We start from the raw sequence: 19,931 nt of genomic DNA, 5'->3' as shown, positions 1-19,931 counted from the left end.
TTGCCAGTAAATTAGAAGCCAAGGGTTGGAACACTACCCAGAGCCTCACTCTTGGCTTCAGAGGCAGGTAAAACACTCAGGCCCACACAACCACATCTCGCTATTACAACCCCACAGCAGCATTGATTTTGGTCCTGATTTACAGCATCATTTGTTCTTGATAAGAGCCACTTGCCAGCGCTACTCAGAAAAAAGTAAAATACAATCTAGGAGTGGAAATTAGAAACAAGAGAGGATAAGAGGCTAAGAACTGCTAAAAAAAAAAAAAAAAAAAAAAAAAAGGGTCAAGATTCCTGCATTTGCAGGACAACATGTTCCAGGTACAAGCAAGTTTATTTGCTCAGCATTTATTACTGTCTTCTCAACAGCAAATGAGGATAAAGAGCATTCTGATGACTTAGTCAAAAAGTTACTTAATTTCACTGTCACTTCTTTGCCTATAGTATATTTCAGTGTTTATTTTAAAAACCACTCTGCAGTGTTTACATAACTAATTGTAATAGCTTCTGTAGAGTATTTCTAATTTTTTTTGTGTGTAAACAGCCTTTTAAGCCATGCTCAAGGCTTATTTCAGACTTTAACAATCCTTCAGAGCTATTGCAGCTAATCATATAAACACACATTAAGCCAAATTTAACTCATCTACTGAGTAGTGAAATGGTGGCTTAACACTTGCACCTTCCAGCTTTCAAGGTTAAATATCTCAGTGCTTTATTTCAGATCATCTGAAGTGATCACAACATTTACTAAAATTAAATTCTCCATCAGAAGCAGGCAGGGCAGAAAACACACACAATGTTAAACACAAATGATTATTTCTATAGCTACATACTTTGGAGAGTGAAGGACACAAAAGTAAAATTCAGGCCCCACCTAGAAGATGATTCAGCACATACAACACTGTGTATTCAAACCAGAGGATCTCTTCATTTTTTTAGAGCCGAATTACAAGTTTTTGCAACACAGGGTTAACGCCAAAAGTGCTGACACCACACCAAGCACATAGTGGCGCCTGCAAGCAGCGCTATAATTAATCTAAGTGTACTGTCATTACACTAAACACTGCTTCTGCAGGATCATTCCAAACCATGAGGCTCTTTCTCTGCTCCTCAAGATAACATGCAGTTTATTTCCAATCATGTGCGTTTCCAGTCGTGGCATGATTCGCTAAAGTAACACTAGGTCTTGAAGCGATATCTTAATCAAATCAGGATCTTCTGTAAAACAAATCTTTGGCTCTTGGAGAATTAGTAACATCTAATGCCTTAGGAGAGAGATGTGAAACTGTGAGCTGAAAAATGCACTGCTGGAGACCATACTCAGCCTCCTTGCTTCTAGCCATTTACAAGTACATCTATCCAGCCTCCTACCAACACACCTCCACTTTATATGGTCATAAACCACCAATGCAATATCTAAATTATACCCTGAAAACTCCAGGTTTGAAATGGCTCGTATGGAAATTCGCCTCATGCGGTTTATTCATTTCTGCAAGAACACAGGGCTCTGATTCCTTTTGGATGGAACTCATTTAAACAAAGCCCAACTGCAAACACCCATAAATTAAAGCATTATTGGTATTTATGAAGAGACACAAGTAAACTGAGCGAATTTTGTGTAAAAGGCTTAAAAGAAGAAAAAAAGTGGAATCTTGCATATAAAACACTAATTGCATTCACAAAGTTATTAAGTACTTTGTGAATTAATACTTTGAAATACACATTACAGGGAAAGAAATAAAAACACACCCTGTCTGGAAACCTGTTTATTCATATGCATTTCAGATTTCTCTCCTAATGCCTCCCACATCCACTGAAGTTATAATGCCTTAATAAACTAAGAAAATATGGGAACAGAAGGAATTTAAGTATTTCACAATATCTGTCTGAAGCTAGTAATTTATAATGGATATAAATTTATCCAGAATATATTCACTTTACTTCAACAAAAGCTGTATTTGAAGCAATTGTCTGCTTCAGTGAGCGAGCTACTGTGATTATGTTTACCAAAGTAAAATATATATACTAGAATTACTTATTCTTTACTTTTCATATGCAGGTCACTGATCAAAGACCAAGCAGAATTCTACAGCCAGATTTCTATAGTTGTGACTTTAACATGGAATTGGTATGATAAATTCATGTACATCACTTTGGAGAACTCTTAGACTCTTCAGTGCAGAGCTGGGTAACGTTGATTATCGAAACTGAAAAAACACACAGTAAAAGCCAATGACCAGATGAGAAGCCATGGCCACTGGGCCAGCACTGGCCTCTGAGTTGTTGTGTTCCTCCACCCTTTGCAGAGTTGCAACAGTGAAAATTAGATAAAACATCTTCAGAAGCATCTGTGCTTAAAAGATACCAACACAACCAAGCAATCATTCATGCTAAAGGTTGATGTGCTGCACAGTCAAGTCATATTTTTCCACCAATAAATGTATTTCATCCAGTAAACAAAGGGGCCTGCAGTACACATATACATACTCAGAGAAGCTATGAAATATGCCTGATAACTATTCTACATTTCAAGAGTGAATAATGATTACAGGCATATGGTCTTCGACCATAGCGTGTCAAAACCTAGAGCAAAGCAATATTAACAAAATAATCACACTTATTCTTTTATATCTAAAGATGGCAGTCCAGAAACATTTTAATTTAGCGGCAGTTTTGCTCCCCTCCTCGTGTTGGCAGTGGCATTCATGCAACTGCACAGGGAGATAGACCAGGAAATTAATCTGGCTGCAAAGCAATTTCCCTCCCTCCCGTTCCCACCCCCACAAAAGAGAATAAGCAGGACCATTCAGCTGATCTGATTCACAACACGACATCCTAGAGCCAGCAGCAGCACAAGGCAGACAGAACAAATGCACGGCTGGGGTAACACTGGAAGGCAGGACAGCATTTGTCATGCACGTGTCAGATGTCAAGTCAATGAACAAACACACCTACAGTTGACACTGTCCAGGCTGGGATATTTTAATGACGCTTACATGAATACCCAAGGTTCATTATTCCCTTTGCCTTTTCAAGCTTTCCAACTCTCACCTTTGGAAATCCAAACTACCTCTGGCTCAGACAAGCACATGTGAAACATATCACTGTAACAGCTACCAACATGAGCACGTCCTCTGTGCCAGGCAACAGCGGCACATCAGGCTGTTGCTATTGAACTGCAATGGCCAAACGCTGCCAGCTCCGTTACAGCCTGTAGACACACCTGTAGTTAGGGGAAATTAAATTTAACACCCACAGCACAGACACAGAGCCCACCAATTTGCTTGGCAGGGTGATTCTCTGAAGTACAGAGACCACCAGAAAGCTGCTGAGAAAGAACATCCTAGGCCAAGGTCCTAACACATTCAGAAAGAAGAGACCAAGGGCGTACTGTCCCCTGTTGACTGAAGACATCAGCAGCAAGACACAAGGTGGTTAAATTGTGTGCCAGGTGACATTCCATCACCGGCCACACCTGGTTAACCCTCCAAAACACCAGGTCACAAGTGTGCCTGAGAGGACAGGTGAGCACAGCAGGTTTTGGGAGCCAGAGATGGGTCCTCAGCTCGTGCCCCCACATCTACTGAATCCGCTTCACATTTTTAACACGCTTTCCTGAGCGGCAGGAAAGATCCGCTAAAACCAAAAGCAGCCAACGGCAATGGGAAGCAAGGAGTGCTTGGGACTCAGAGCATCCCACCATGGTGTGGAAGCCACGGTCACCCAGGTTCTGCCGCCCCTCAAAGGCAAAGTGTTCACTCCCACGGCACAACGGCAGCTCACAGACGTCAGCCAAGACGAGAAGTAGGAATCCTGGTTATTTTATTTTTTCCCATTCCTACCAGCCAGAAAACACAAACACTTCCGACCAAAGACCCAACCACCCTCCCCAGGTGAATCCCAGGCCACAAAGCTACACGATCAGACTTACTTCTGGCGCTGTGACTGCTGCATTTTTGGTTGTGTTGTAGCTCATCTTCAGGCAGGTGCATAGAGGCCGCTTCCTCCAGGATCCCCCCTTGCTGGCGAGAGCAGCAGCCTCTGTCCTCTCAGGGTGCCGAGAGTCCCAAAGTCATGCTTTCTCTGCCTCCAGGTTATTACAGTAAAGCCACAAAGTGCTATTATGGCAGCAGGGCTTCTTGAGGGTTTTGCTGCCTTCAAGGAGACAAGATGGGCTCAGATACCTCACATCAGAGGAGGGCTGGAGGCACCGGATCATTAGTGGGCAGATACAACCCTGAGTCAGAGCCGTATGCCAGCCCTAAAAGGCAGGAGAGCTCAGACATCATCGTGTATCCTGCATTTGCTAGTGGCTAAATCGAGTGATTAGTCAGCACTGAGAGCTGCTGAATCACTCTTCAAAGGCACCTATCTCCCTGCTGACATCAGCGAGGCAGCCACGCTCCCCGCTGAAACAGCCCTGGCTGCTCAGCTGCGGACAGCACCCTCGCACTCAGCCTGCACCAGCCATCAGAAATCTGATCCCTGACCTCCCACAGTACTCTCGCTAATAAAATAATAACGTTCACGTGTGTGTCAGCTCGTGTAAGTTGTTCGTGTAATTTTTTTCCTGATGGCATAATTTGAGATGTAAGGCAATATTTACATTCAGCCTTAAAAGCTGTTAATATATTTCAAAGCCTTTTAAAGTTCTTTTCAATTCTGATTCAGTCTCTCATTATTAACTGTTTGGGTATTAATTATTTTAGATTAAATGAATGTAGGCATTGATATTCATAGAAGACGAGTGACATACTAAGCAGATGAGACAATTAGCATGAATTACTTCAGTCAGCTTGAAGTCCCCAAAATCTCTTTTTTGATTAAACAAATTTTAAAAAAAAAATCACAAGATTAATACTGTATTTTATTACAGTGATTCTTTAACATTTTACTGACCATGGCAGACTTCACCTGGTGAAATCTGAATTCTGTCAACCCTCATAGTAACAAAACCCAGTCTTAGAGATAAGGTGCTCTCCACAGGGGCCAAACAAAAGCTAATCAATATTTTCTAGCTAAAGGACAATCTTTGAGTCAAGATCTGCGCAAGGAAAATCTTTAGCCAATTCTTAGAGGAAACCAACTACTTAGAAATACATAATAAGCAATTAAACTTATTGCTTCAGAATTTAACAGGAGTTCTAAAGAGTGGCAATTATTTTCCCATGCTAGTGGATGAAAATGTGTGTAAACAGCACTTAAAAATGATGCATGAGACAGAAAATACTTGTGACATGAATCGGAAAAAACTAATAGAATAAAACTCCTGCTCCTCAACGATAAAACTGAACAAAAGCCATGTTGGCATACAGAGGCTTTGTTCATGACAGAATTTTGGTATTGTTCTAACATCTACATTGATAAAAAAAAAGGCTACTAAGCCCTGTGTAAAGAATATATTTAAAATTTTTCTTCTTTTCTGTTTCTTTTTTATATCTGAAATCAATTAAACAATAATTAAGAATTGATTTTGGAATGCTTAATCCTGTACATCTGTGCTTTTTTATTTTTTTAGGTAGGGTTTTGTTCCTTCTGGGAAGACTAAAATATCATTGAACAAAATCCTCAGGACTTTTCTTACCAAACAGTGGGATTTACAACAGAGAGGCAAATCCTCCTCTCGTTTTTTTTAGAGGAGCGCTCCTGTCAAAGTCAACGACACTGCAGCATCCTTGAAAAGCAACAGAGCTCACACTGTATCACCCACTGGAGTCAACAGGAGTGCCAGCAGGATGATAAAGGGAGCTGTGCTCCAGAAGCACTTTAACACCCAAACAGAGACAAATTAGAAACGCTTAGGGGAGGTGTGCACAGGAGAGGTTAATACAACTCCCCGGAATGTCGCAGTTCGGTTCACAGCTCCAATCCCTCCACTCACCGTGTGGCAAAAAGTCAATATATGTATTTCAAGAGCCATCAGTAACTTCCCCACTAAATCCTGGTTGTACTACGACCATGGGAGGCTTTCAAAAGATGCAAGTTACATAAAATAGACACATCTAACACGTCTGTGCTTGAAGACTGTGAGAAGGGCCCCATCTGACCACGAGAGGGAGAATTGAATCATACACATTGTTTATTCACACACGTCTCCATCTCAAACCAAGCTCACAAGGAGGGCAGTTAATAACTTCAGTATAGTCAGGGGACTCCAGGCACAGCACTGAGATCCCTGCTTGGATGTGCTGAAGGGAAGAGGGAAGAAAACCCAACCCCAGAAGCTCCCTTCTATCAAGGGATGTCAAAGCACAGTCAGAAATGCTGGGGTCAACAGGGAAACACCATTCAAAGACATACAGGTATGAGCTTTCCTAAGGATCTTAGGAAATACTCAGGAAAGCTGTCTCAGATTGTGGGTTTTTTTCAGATGTAGCCATGCTTTGTGGCTTCCACCTCAAAATAGATACTGGTGTTTCTCTCCTGGGAATAGTTACTTCTGAAGTGCCACTGATGCTCCGAAGTCTGTAGGGGTGGCTGGCTAATTTTGATGTAGGCTTCTAGACACTGGGTTTAGCTCCTAACACTTCTGCATGTTTGGATTTTGTTAGTCCCATTCCTCATATGGAAGACAGCAACCATTACAACAGTCCCCCAGAAACTTCAGAGATCCTGAAGACAGCATCTTCAACGGAGAATGTGGACACTGAAACCTGATCTTTTCCTCAGGTCTGCAGACCCAGAGTTTGCTGATAACCTCTTTTCAGGCCCACTGCAGAGTTCATCTATTTTCTGGCTGCTGGAGAAGTCACAAATTGAGGAATGTATTAGGCTGTTGTGAGAGGTTTATGTTTACTATGTTTATTGCTGCTGATAGCAATAACTAAGAACAGTCCCCACTGCACGGGACTTTGCAGATCTGCAATAAGCTCTTGCGTTCTGGTCGAGTTTCAGCGCTTGCAGAAGTGCAGAGTAATGGATGTAAATAAATAAATTACAACATGTGGATTTTTTTCACCCAGCTTCAAAACACACTCCTATTCCTCATTTTTCAGGATCAACCATTCCTCACTCTCACTCCTGAGGATTTGCTTTATTTACAGAAGAACTCATAACCGTATGAAAAAGTCTATCTCAAAGCTTTCTGGGGTTATTTGTGACCTCAAAAGGAGATGGGAAGAAAGCTCTGTTCAAGCAAAGCATGTCACAGCAGATGTGACTGGGTCCCAAACTTTACATATCAGCTGATAGATCTGAAAACCCCATCTCAAGCCCAAAGCAGATTTTTAATCTACTGATGTTTAAGGAACATCTACTTATCCTCAAAATAAAAATACACAATTTACATTCTCCTGCTTTGGAAGCGTATAGCTAAGTTTTCTCCATTGGATTTTGTATTTTTTTTTTCTTAGAACACAGCCAAAATCTAATTCTGCTCACAAAAGCCAGCCTATATCTGGTATGCAACAGCAATATGGGAGCACCTGAGCCACATTTCCTATGCCACTGCAGCTGCAGCAAAATTAATCAGCTGACCTATCTCAGAAAGGAGTGAAAACAAACTTTTCCTGCGCAATGGCAAAAGCTTTGTTGAGAAATAGCTCTCCTTACATTATTTCATGTTACAGAGTTATATACACTTCAGCATAGGAGAGGGCATTTTGAAATCCAAGACACAGAAAAGCAACTGCTGCTAAATCACTACACCACGGCTGAACTGAAGCTTGGGAAACCACAGATCACACCAGCCCATTTCCCAGCTGTGTGGAGAAACCAAGCTGCAATTCCATCATCAAAGAATCCTCTTAGAACATAGATACACTGCACCTAGGTGATGTAACACATGTATACACAGATGATATGACAATACACACGCCCTACACCATGCATCTGTGTCCATAATGCACACATGGGTACTGTGGCACGGCACACAAACACTTCCAGCCCCTACAAAGGTGTGGGCACACATTTACAGGGCGATGTACGAGCTCTCCGAAGCCCGAGAACCCTCCCTTGCACACACTCAGGGCTTGTTGACGGACAGTGCATCCCAGATAAAAGTGCAGCGTGTCCCCAGGGCTGTGGGGCAGGGGATGGCATGGGGCTGGCACACACCATGTCCCTGCAGCAGGGCACCAGGACAGGCCTGGAGGGCACAGCCACCTCCCTGGTGGAAGTATTTCTCCAAAGGCAGAAGGGGGGAGGTCCTGCCCCCAGGAACTGCCAGCACTGACACAGCAGAATCAGTTTATTTAGGTGGGTACTTTCTGGGAGCTCAAGGATCTGCAGAGAAGTTTTAATGAGTCTTACAAGTCCTGCTGAAAGCAGAGGTTCTCAATGGACCAGTAAAGCCGGCCAGTGATGCTAGAAAATACCAATGCCAGCACTTCTGATAAGCAGGTTAGCCTGCAATGCTTCAGCTGCTATCCCTGGTGTCACTAACTGCTTCATCCTGAGTGTAATTGACTCCAGGGGAAAACAAAAGAGGGGATTTTGTTTTGTTTTGACAAATCCACTGCAAGGCACCACACTAAGGTGCCAAAGGCTACTTTGTATTTACAATGCTGATGATAGGCACAACTCAGAAGTTTCCTAACCTCAAGTACAAACGCAACATGAAAGGTGATATATCAAACTGACACTATCAAAACTAGGGAAAAAAAGTAAAAAAAAAAAAAAAAAGAAAGAAAAGCAAAGAAAAACGCCTCAGATTTATACCAGGCTTGCCTGCCTAGCATAAATACTAACATCAAGCTTGCAGGCTTTGTTCCATCACTGCTTAAAAGTTGTGCGACACAGCACAAGGGCAAAACAGCACAAAACCAAACGGAAAGCGTTTCAAAACATAAACACAGAGGAAGAAATGTGCTGAACCTGGAAAGGTTCACCAAGTTCACTGAAGTAACAGCACACTCAGACCCCCAGTACGTTCCCTTTGCCTTCATGTCTCATCTCACCTCTCACCTGCAGGCTGGAGCATCCCTGTTTATTGCCCCCACACATTTTGTTCCACCATACCCTTGAGCACGTGTGAGTCCCAGCCCTACAACAAAGGGGTTCAAGCCCTTAAAACACACATCCCCCAGAAAGTCTCTGCATCTCAGGCTGCTTCACGTTGAGGCATTAATAAAATCACTACTAGAAAGCCCAAAGCAAAATAGGCTTCCCACCCCGCCACAAAAAAACCCAAAAAAATCCCCAAAAAGTCCTTGTTGGTTATCTGGAATCAAACTGAGTGATCCCATACTCAGACCGGCACTCACTCCCTCTCATTTGGGGCATTGAAATTTTTAAGAAAGAGCACTCATGGATTTTGAGCTGTCTCTCAGTCAGGTCCAGAAGCTGCTCAATGTGCTCCAGGACAACTGAGGCAAAAGGGATTTCTTTTTTTTTTTTTTTTTTTTTTTTTTTTTTAAATAATAAAGTAGGGACAGATAAAAATAGCACTACACAGCCTCCAAATTAAAGTAATAACGAACAGAAAAATTTGCAGTTGTAATTGTATTTAATGTCTAGATGACCCATTCGGAGGGAGACATTAAAATCAGTCACTCACTTGATAAAAGATAAAAGCATTGATCATAAGTGCGAGCATAGTAAAAGAGGACATTTATAAAATAAAAAATTTTAGTGCTTTATATAACCTTTCACACAGACTAGACTAATTGTGGATATTTTGAAAATCTTAATGTTAATAACATGGAGATTGTATTGCATTTCCTCCAAAGAACATACATTTGAATGACAATATTTTTAATATGAGCTCTGTATTGTAATTTAATTTAACCATGAAACCAATTTCTGCCTTCAACATTTTATGTTTTACAGTATGAAACAGAACATTATTTGCTGTAATGTAGTTTATTTAACCTTAACCTGATGTGGTGCAACAGTGAATACAGATACACTCAAAATGTTAATAATATGACACACTGAGCTGATTAAAATTTCAATTGTGTTTCCTCCATCTCCTTTGGAAAGTTAATGAATTAATGAATCTTTAAAGGACAGTCAGGGAGGCCTTAAAAAGAAGATGCCTTTTTGAGTAAGGAGAGAAAGTGGCAGATTACAACTTAATGGCTTCAGAATAATGGTAATTTCCCTATTTTCTTCACTTGCCTTAGCTCAGCTAATGGCTTCATTAGTGTCCACACTCTCAAACGAATAATAGAGGACCATGTCACATCCATCTTAGTCACATCACAATAAAACCGTTAAATACAATTCAGCTACCTGCCTTCTGCCAGTCTGGGCTGCAAGGCAGAATTAGCAGCACAATCAATACGGAATCCTGTTATTAGATTCTTTTTCCTTTAAAAAAAAGAAGTATATCATCAGGTATAATCATGCAGTGCTATTTAATGGCAGTGCACATTTTACGCTGATTAGATAGCTAGAATTACTCAAAATTGATGTAAAATGCAGGGGGGGGGGGCGGAAATCTGCTTACTTTATGCCTATACATAAAAAAACAAAAAAAAAAAAAAAAACAAAAAAAAAAACCCACACCAAAAATTCTGGCTCTTTATTTGATAAAACTGATGGGTTACCTCAAAGTCACCACAGATGTGTCAAATTTTTCATGAGATCTCCTCTACCAAATCATTTCACAAACCAGGCTAATTATCCAGCGAAAAACCTCCTTGGCTTTAGCTACCTCTACCTTGGGAGAAGAGATTTCATTCAACCAATTAAAATTTTGGAAAAAAATTCAGTGCATCTGAATATAGCTCCATCAAAAGATATCGAGCCTGACGCAACAAGTCCACAAACTGATCTCAGCACTATAAAAACAAACAAGAACTATGATTTTTTTTAGAATATGCTAAAGGTTTTTAATTTTCAAAGTAGTTGAATTTAAATTATTTTGTGATCATTAGTTTTAAACTGGATTTAAGCAGCACTGTGCCTTTTTTTTTACTCATTGTACGGTTTGGCTACTCCATGCAACATGAAATCTCTGTTCAAGCATATTTTTCTCATTATATACACATTTTGTGCAACAAATTATACGCAGGCTCTTTAACAACAGTGGTTGAAACATGCACACTTGGCAAAATCTAATGCACAAGTACTATTATTCTCTACTTTTTATCTGTGGAACCCAAAGGAGCAAGCTCCAACTTTTACCTCGCTGAGCTGCAAGCTGGCAGCTTTTAATATATCAGGAAAATCTCAACTGCTTCGGGCAAGATTCTGCTCTCAGATCCATACCACAGATCCCGACTCCAGCGCTCTGCCCCTTCCTGACCCCACCAAAAACTGCTATGGACATGTAGAGGCAGAGCTTTTTTGGATCACACCAATCTAAGGCAGGATTTTGCACTAAAGGATTTCTGGACTGATTCCCCCAGTTCTCTACGTAACCTTGCCATAACCACATCCAAGTGACGTCCAGGAAGAAACTGCTTTGTAAATATCGGCACAACACGACGTGCCCGGCGTCCGCGCTTGTCAGCGGAATAAATTTTTCTGACAACATAAATCTGATCCCACTGAGAAACCTTTTTAAAAATACATTATTGACTAAAAATATTTATATGCACCACTTTTCCTGTTAGCAAAGGTAATATATTAACTGCTTTGCCATTACCACAAGTAACTGCGGGCCTAAGAGAAAATATTTCTGTATGCACACTATAGATCTGTTTCGAATTAAAACACAATGCCAATATTACACTAAATCACAACAGAAATCTCAGTCCTAAATAGAATTTGAGTGACACCTGCATTCTAGTTTTTTTTTTTTTTTTTTGGAGCAGTTTGGCAGTGATGAGACTTTAATGAGCACTGCTTTCAAAATACGTAGCTATGGGTAAACATGAAATATTCTCTATTTATCATTTCAGTTCTTAGTCGTTATTTCACAAAGAATTAATGGAATTCCTACAGAGAGGTAGAAGGGGTACAGAAGATCACCTCCTTTTTGTGTACCTTAGGATACTAAAACCTTACGTATAAAAAGCAACTCATAAAATAACCACAACCCAAAACCTCGCAGAGTCAGCACCACTGTGTTTCTCAGATCAGTTCACAGCTCATCAGGGAAGGATTTACTCCCCCTGCCCAGGTGTGCCACCTTGGCCTGAGCAAATTCCCATCAGAATAAAGAGGAACAAGATAAAAATACATTTGCCAGTCAGACCTAAGAATTTACTTCACTACATCATGGCAAAACCGATGGGTATTAACTCCAGATGCTGTTCTAGCATCAGCATTATAGCACTACCAGGCCCAGACACTTCCAAATACCACAGTTATTATCTAACATTAAATGGACGCAGAGTTGCCCATGCTTAAAAAAAAAAAAATTAAAATAAATGAACATATAATTGATGCAGAACATTCCAAATATGCAACAGTAGTTTTAATATTTACTTTTACGGGCATCCTTAGGAATTCCAAGTGAACGTTTTCCTGCTCACAGCCCCTTTAAGATTTCTGCATCACCCCCCCCTTTAATTGCCTGTAGGAAGAATATTTACTGCAGTTAAAAGATGCAGGAGGGAGATTACAATTTGTAGGTAAGTTAGACAAGGAAGATGCATTTACAACTTTCCTGCTTAAACTACCGCAGAAACCAGTTTTACACAGAGTAGAGGTCCCCTCAGAGTAAGCTTGCTTAGCATGCAAGTACACTATCTGCCTAAACTCCGCTTTTCTGATTAAAGTTTTGTATTTAATTAAAATTGTCTTTAATTAAAATGCAAATATTCTAGGACTTTAACAATAAATTGTTTACACTAGACTGAGAAACAGCCCTCAAAGGCTTTGGGAAAAAAAATAGTTTCAATTGCAAGCCGTATATTCAAACTTCATTGCTCAGTGAAAACGGATAAAGATCCTTTTTTCCCCTATTGGCTTAATCTTTTTTAAACAAATGGAAAGATATCCCAATTTGTATCTAGAATTCACACAGAAAACAATCCCCAAAGTTATTGGCTGTTGAGTAAGTAATTAGGCCAGTTCAAAAACATCCATTGTGTTTGAAACAATTCCTTAAGCCAATTTTGCTAGGAAATGATACTGGCACCACAAAAGAATTGCCAGTTACACGAACCACAGCGATGAACGTGGAGCGCGCCTGTGCGCACGCGAGGACCCATCTGCGTTATCCCTCCACCAGAAACATCCTGCTCAGGGCTCAAAAATAGCCGTGCTGTTTACAAAAGAGCACGGTTCAGATACAGCAGATATACAGCCTGCTCGTTTCTCTCTTTAAACAAACGCAGCAAGACTCCGCGCCCCAGGTTTTGATTTAGCGCAAGGCAGGCGATGTGCTCTGCACCGTCAACAGTCCCCTTCTGTATCAAGGGTTGTGACACACAGGTGAATTATCCTCATGACCACTTCATAACCATCCTCCACTAGGAATAAAATAGAGCCTTTGTATTTAATCTGACTTAATATCTTGAGAATTTTAAATTTTTGTCCAGAGAAACTTTAAACTGAGCTCTTAGCACTCTTGTGCAGTAACAAAAGCTACAGTGATGCACGGCTTGGAAAGAAGTTTACCAAATCCCAAACCTTCCACCAAAAAAAAAAAAAAAAAGAAAGCAAACAGTGCTTGGAAGGTTTTATGGTTCATTAGCAAAATACTGCATTACGCTCACCACCATATCCCTTGTTCAAACACTGAAGAGCAGTGATATAAGTTAAATGAGGTAGTAACATTTAAAGTTTGAAAAATCCACTTCCAGAAGCCAGTGGAACAAATCATACATGAGAACTTTCTAACTGGAAGTACTAGCTAGAATAATGGCATGAATATGACCTCTATGGAAGTAACAAAGTATCCTCATTCTTGCAGAGGAATTCTTACAAAGACCCACTTGCTATAAATTTGAATTCCCTAAATTCATTGCAGATCTGAGAAACCAAAATGAAATAAATTACTACAGTTTGACACCATCTCCTTCATCACAGTAATTCCAGATTTCAGTATAAAAGCCATTACTTAACTTGGACACCATAATTTACACACTCTTTTACACAATAATTTTTGATCCAGGAAAAGATTCATTTTCCTTTTATAATTATCTCATGTCAAAGTCCTTAACCTTTTCATCTGAAAAGCCAGAGCTGGATTCCTTCTGGAAACACAAGCCCTGAGTTCAGCTCCTCTCTTCATGCAAGAAGAGGTTGGACATCAGCAGAGACCAGACAAGGAGATCAACCAGGGGGCACTGGGCTGCAAACCAGGGCACCTACACCCAACTACCAACAGCAGCTGCTTTCCAAACACTCACTCTGCAGCAAAACCATTTATTGCAGCGAGTAAAACCCGTGTCAGCCCAACGCGAAGTTGTAAGTACAGCACGAGAACCACCTAAACCACAGCGGTGAGCAACGGCTGATTCGCATAATTTATACAAATTAATGTAGATTCAACAATTAGCATTTCAGGAGGGTTTCCTGGTGCCCAGGGAAGGCTGGTGTGAGCCTGGGCAGCCTCACCTGACACGGTGACCGTGCCATGGGCACCCAAATCGCGTCCTTCCCGCAACGCCAGCAGAGGTACTTTGTTCTGCTGCTTCTCCAATGTTATGATAAAGACAGAGCAATAGTCTATCTTACTAAAATTCATACACACTTACCTTTTCAAAATAGCATTTTAAAGTCACAGGCAGGAAGCCTGGGCTGGCTCCACCAACTGTGGGTTCACTTCAGAGTAAGCAGCAGAATAGCCCCCCAAAAACCCAGGCTTCCTGGAAAAAGAGCTGCTCCATTCTCCACCCAACATTTGGCTCCCCAGTGGATTCCTGTCCCAGCAAGGCATCCTCATCATCATTATTCATCACACACTCCTGGCTGTACCCACATTTCACATTTCCTTCACTTTGGGAACACACCTTTCTGCACCAAGGGCAAGAGGCCACTGCCTAGGAGGACCACTTGGTCTGCGTGGACTTGCTTCCACCTGATATCATCCAGTGAAATGAAAAAAGAAAACACATTTTAAGTGATAACAGCAATTATGTTTTCCATTCCTAAAAAACACACCATTCTGTCACAGGGCCAGCAATTAGCTCTTACTTCAGGCACCTCTGCTGTCTCAGGAACAGACTGCTCATTTTTAGCCTGTTTCCAATTTACCCGCTGGCAGAGGTGCGAGAGAAGCCGCTAGCAATGAAGTTGCAAACCCACGTCAGTATAAATTTCCTTTTTGAGAAGTTTCAATCTTGTTTTATCAGAGACCAGTGCTGAGGAAAGCCTGTAATGATTTCTTGTTTTCAGGCTTATTCTAGAATTGCATCTATTTTGGGGTTTTGTTTAGATCTGTCGCAGCTTTCGTACTGTTGATCATGTTGTTTTTCTAACCCGCCCTGAACATCTGTTGGCTCTTTCTGAGGCTGCATAATCCTGTTTTTTTTTTTTTTTTTTTCCTTTCTCTTATGTATTCCACTGCTATCAGCTGGCTGTTATTCTTGGTTTTTATTTTTCAGTGTACATTCTATTTATTTTAGTTTGGGAAAAAAAAAAATACTATTTTAAAACCACTGATTCTTTCTCTCATCTTATCCTGCGCAACAAATTCGTATCTGCCACAGCTTTTGTTTTGTTCTGCTGTTTTTTGTTTTTGTTTTGTTTTTGCTTGTTTTTCTTCTTCTTAAAAAAAAAAAAAAGTATCAATATAAAAGAATCAGGTTGCAGCAGACCTAAAGGTGGAGTGAGAAGAGACGGTGGATCTTGTTTTCATAATGATAAAAATCAGTACTTATAAAAGATACAGGGCTGGCAGCCCTGCAGAAAACAGAGCGAACACCGTTTAACCACAAACCAGGCACACACACTCTCTGCAGGACCACTGCAGGCACTGAAAGGGGAAACAACAGCCGAGCCTTGGTCTCCTCACCAGGGCTGCCAGCGAGGGCAAGAATTAGTGCCAAGCATGGGGGTGGGTTTTTCTTGATGCTGACACTGGGAACTGTTTGGAGACCACAATTATTTTGCATAGCCTAACAAACAGTTATCAGACTGCAACAGCTTCTGGTCACTACCAGGCTGGACTGCATTCAAGCTTAAGGGAGACATATCTCCCCAGCCAGCAAGTCTCCCTACCCAGTGATTGCAAAACAAGTAAGATTTTGAGGTTGACAAGAGTCCCTTTTAGCAGCATTTGGATTATAAAATTGCTCTGACTCACTGCAGCGTATTGCTCCCTCTTAATTAACAGAGCTGAACTTTGTACATGTCTAGACTTCCTCCTGCAGAGTGGCAGATTTTGGCCTTCGTGAATATCATTTGAAGTCATATTATTTACAGCGCCTTTATTCATTTCAGTCATTTGTTTCAAACATATTTTCCACAGAAAGGAAAAATGCACCAACTGCTGGGCCATTTAATCCAAACTTAACAGTTAAGATGTTTTATTCAGCATTTTAAAAAGGATTGTCTTAGGGAATTTTATGTGCTGCATTTCTAATGTTAACTTTACAGATTGTAAAGTGCCTTGGGATGCGCTAGCATGAAAGGCATTAAGGTATTGCAGGATTTAAACAAATGTGCATTGCACTAAAAACAACCTTTTATGAAAGCACATACAGATAAAAACCACAGTAAAGCTAGTGTTTATTAAGAGATGCTCAGATTTATTTCTTAAAGCAAAACTATTTTCCTCCTCCGCTGGCAAAAATGATCCTTTTCTAAATTAAAAAAACTTCCACCAGTACTGACATCAAAATTCTGAAATTTTATACTTTATGGAAGAACTTATTTTCCCATTTAAATGTTCAGACTTAAAAAAAATCCAACTGTATTCACATCAAAAAAGGGTTTTTTTTAAAAAAAAAAAAGTAGGATTTCTGGTTTGTGGGTGGTCAGTTTTTTCCTACCACTTATTATGAACAAATTAATTAACTATATTAATTAGCTTGGCTATTGTTACAGGATTTTATGGGTACAAAGAAGGATGAATCATACATTTTGATCCACGTTTCCTATTACTATCAAAAAGCTGCATTTCAAATACAAGAAAAAGCTTGTACAGCTAAATCCCTTGACACGCCTGGAAATCAGAGTAGGCTTGTACACCAATCACTTATGAGAGAGGATTTAATGTCAGTGGGTGAAGTTCAACACGGAGAGAAGGAGCAGCATTAACACAGCCAGAGCAGCCTTATCAAGGAGAGGTGGGGTATTCTATCAGGCTTTATCTCCACCCTCTAAATGGGAGGGTGGGTTTGATCTTCACCACCTCCCTCCCCGTTTCCCACCTTTTGTAACACCCAAGTACTCAAGCACTGCGGTCTCAATCCAGAGACTATTACAGCCTGTTAAAAAAGTATCAGTTCATTTTAAAAGGCCACAGATAAAGCCCAAGGAAAAGCGTCATGGATTTCAACTCCTACCACTAAACACAAGATCAAAGTTTAAGTGCAGAATATATTTTCCCAAAAAAATCCCCAAACAACAGTAACACTGTGGAACTCCCATCACTCTAACATCAGAAGAGAAGCAACAAACAACAACTTCATAATGCCAGATCCACCTTTTCATTAAAATTACATTAAAAATAAAACGTGGTGAAGAAAAGTTAAAAAGCAGCATATGACTTCTACCAAGGAGGGAAGGATAGTTGTCCTTTGCATTCTAAGTTTGAAAGTTAATATGACAGTCACAATACCTACTCAGAGCCTCAGATCTTTTTTGAATGATAGGAACATTTTCTCAAAGGCTTTCAGCTACAAAATAGCCCTCAGATTTGTTTCTCTAGAGCACCTATAATTCAAAAACATTACTGACAAATAAAGCATTGAAAGCATTAATTCTATTTATAAGTGAAAAATTTCAGATGACTGCCCTGAAATCCAATAGTATTCTCCTGTTTCAAGAAAAACACTGTACTCTAAAAACTGAATTAAAGGAACAAGATACTGCTTTATCTAATGATGCTTTTTAACTACTTCTCGTGCCTTTCTAGGACTATGGCATTTTCAGTTGCATATTCGTCACATTTTCTTTTCACACAACTCCTTTTTCCACTCAAGTTCAAAGGAAGCTCAACCCATTTAACTTAAATCTATACCTCCACCGTAGGCATCGAATACCCATCACAGCCTGTTCCTCACAGATGCATTTCCTTGTGGAAAAAAAATCCAGACAATGTATGTCAGCAAGGTATCCTTTGCCAAGCCACGAAGACCACATCTCAGTAACTCTAGAATGGAAATACTACTGTCTACGTATTTTACACCTGGATTCATCCATATTTCTCCAGTGCTTCATCCATGCATTATTGAAAAGACAAACAGCTTTACTGAGCAATGAGCTACAACGCAGGCTGAAACATCCGATTGTTCTTCCTGTGATGGACTTCAGACTGGGAGACCTGCAACTTCCAACTGCTGGCTGCTCCCACAAACTACACTTTAAAGCCCTGTCGAGAACCTGTTGCAGATCTGGGTCTTCCCAGTTACACGGTTATCCATGTTTCCGCAATTTCCTGTCTAACAAAGGTGGCAACCAAAAAAGGCTGATGGTGGTATTTCCCCTGTCACTGGACCGGCTGACTGACACCCCTGCTGCTCACCGGGCTGCCAATGGAGGCACGACCGCAGTCACTTTGACTCTGATGTGGTGTAACGTACAGCTGTTACTACAAATACAGCCCCTTTCTTAAACCCGGTTTTTTATAAACTGTGCACCTGTGTAAGCGCAGAAGAGCAAATCTGGGGACTCCATGACAAGCAGTCCTCACTCCCAGACTGGATTTGAGTATCACGCTCAAATATCACTGACTGAAACTGCAGCCATGTACAGCATCTTTCACCACAACCTCTCTCTTTGTCTATGTGTTTATTTTACACTAATCACTAAAACATCACAGCACAAAGTGTTATGTTATCTGTGTATCTATCTCAATATCTATAATTACTTTCTCTTTTGTAAAAACTAGGACAGGGAGTAGTAGCCCTCAAAGATTACAGACACCCATCTTCCTAAGCCTGACTAAGCCTAAACACACAACAATTATAAGATGGTAAACACCAGTAATTGTACACTAAATGTCTTTTTAAAGAGCCAAATGTGCACTTAAAGTTTAACTCCCACTTGCTGCTGCTCTAGAACAAACAGTAAATTAGTGAATACAAAACTGAAAAAAAAAAAAAAAGCCCCACAGCATGTTCCTCAGGCAGGAAGTAATTCTATTTCCCCCCCCCACTTTCAACCTTTGTAGACATAATGCAGGATAGTTTCAATAAAGCACTGCCTGCAGTAAAAGCATGTGATGATCTTGCAATCCAAACTCGAGTGTGATAATTACCCTGCATTAAAAGACAAGGGGACACACAGAGAAATAAACAACCCTCACCCCAAAAAGAAGCGCAGCTGCATTCTAATTTATCAACAGTCAATTCATTACCTTATGCATTTTCAGACAGGGGGTTTTATTTGCACCTGTATGTCTCAGTAAAGTGCAGCTAGTTTCGTGACCATTACAAGCAGTTAAGGCTTCCTCTTTTCACTGGAACAGGTGGCGTGCACAGGGCAGAAAACCACTCAGCCACTTTTATCCCACATGCATCAAAACCAACTCTGAGGCACCACTCCAGCCCCTTTCTCAGTGAGATTAAAGCGTCCTAACACACTGCACAAGTCTCATGATACATCTGCCTTTTGCTGGATTGGTGGGAGGCTGCTTTGGGAGTGTTTTGGGAAGGAGAATATCACCTAGCAAGAATGAATACAGAAGTTAGTCCCTAGAAGCGTGACTGAGATGACTGTGGGCATCAAGTACAGCAGTAAGGGATTCCTCAACTTCCTTCTGGAAGTGGCCAGACCTGAGCACAGAGGAAGAACCCTGTTCTGCCAGGGCCACTTGATAGGCAGAGGACACCAGTTTCCAGAGCTGTTTGCCTTACCCATGAAGATGAGTAGGGAGAAGAGGGAAAAAGAATTAAAACATCTTGCAAAGTAATGAAATGTAGCTGTAAAATGATAAAAGCTGATCGTTGTTGCAGCATGTTACTGTGTGACAGCTCTCCTGAC

General features: G+C 40.7%; 1 protein-coding gene across 8 annotated transcripts in view; it reads right to left on the bottom strand.

The window, feature by feature from the left end:
• Window positions 1–19,931, bottom strand: part of AFF2 (ALF transcription elongation factor 2) — a 352,651-nt gene that overhangs the window by 290,412 nt on the left and 42,308 nt on the right. For 2 of the 8 annotated variants that reach the window (XM_040083760.2, XM_040083761.1), the window contains exon 1: window positions 3,931–4,289. The exons of 5 other annotated variants lie outside the window; for them this stretch is intronic. In XM_040083760.2, the coding sequence (XP_039939694.1) occupies window positions 3,931–3,953 (23 nt within the window). In that variant the 5' untranslated portion in view covers window positions 3,954–4,289. Of the gene's footprint in view, window positions 1–3,930; window positions 4,290–19,931 lie in introns of those variants that run through there. One more of the 8 variants, XM_040083758.2, reaches the window with a different exon arrangement.

The sequence above is a fragment of the Hirundo rustica genome, chromosome 21, assembly GCF_015227805.2.
Source record: "Hirundo rustica isolate bHirRus1 chromosome 21, bHirRus1.pri.v3, whole genome shotgun sequence".
NCBI lineage: Eukaryota > Metazoa > Chordata > Aves > Passeriformes > Hirundinidae > Hirundo > Hirundo rustica.
Note: the sequence above shows the minus strand (reverse complement) of the source record. Positions and strands in the feature narration are given on the sequence as shown.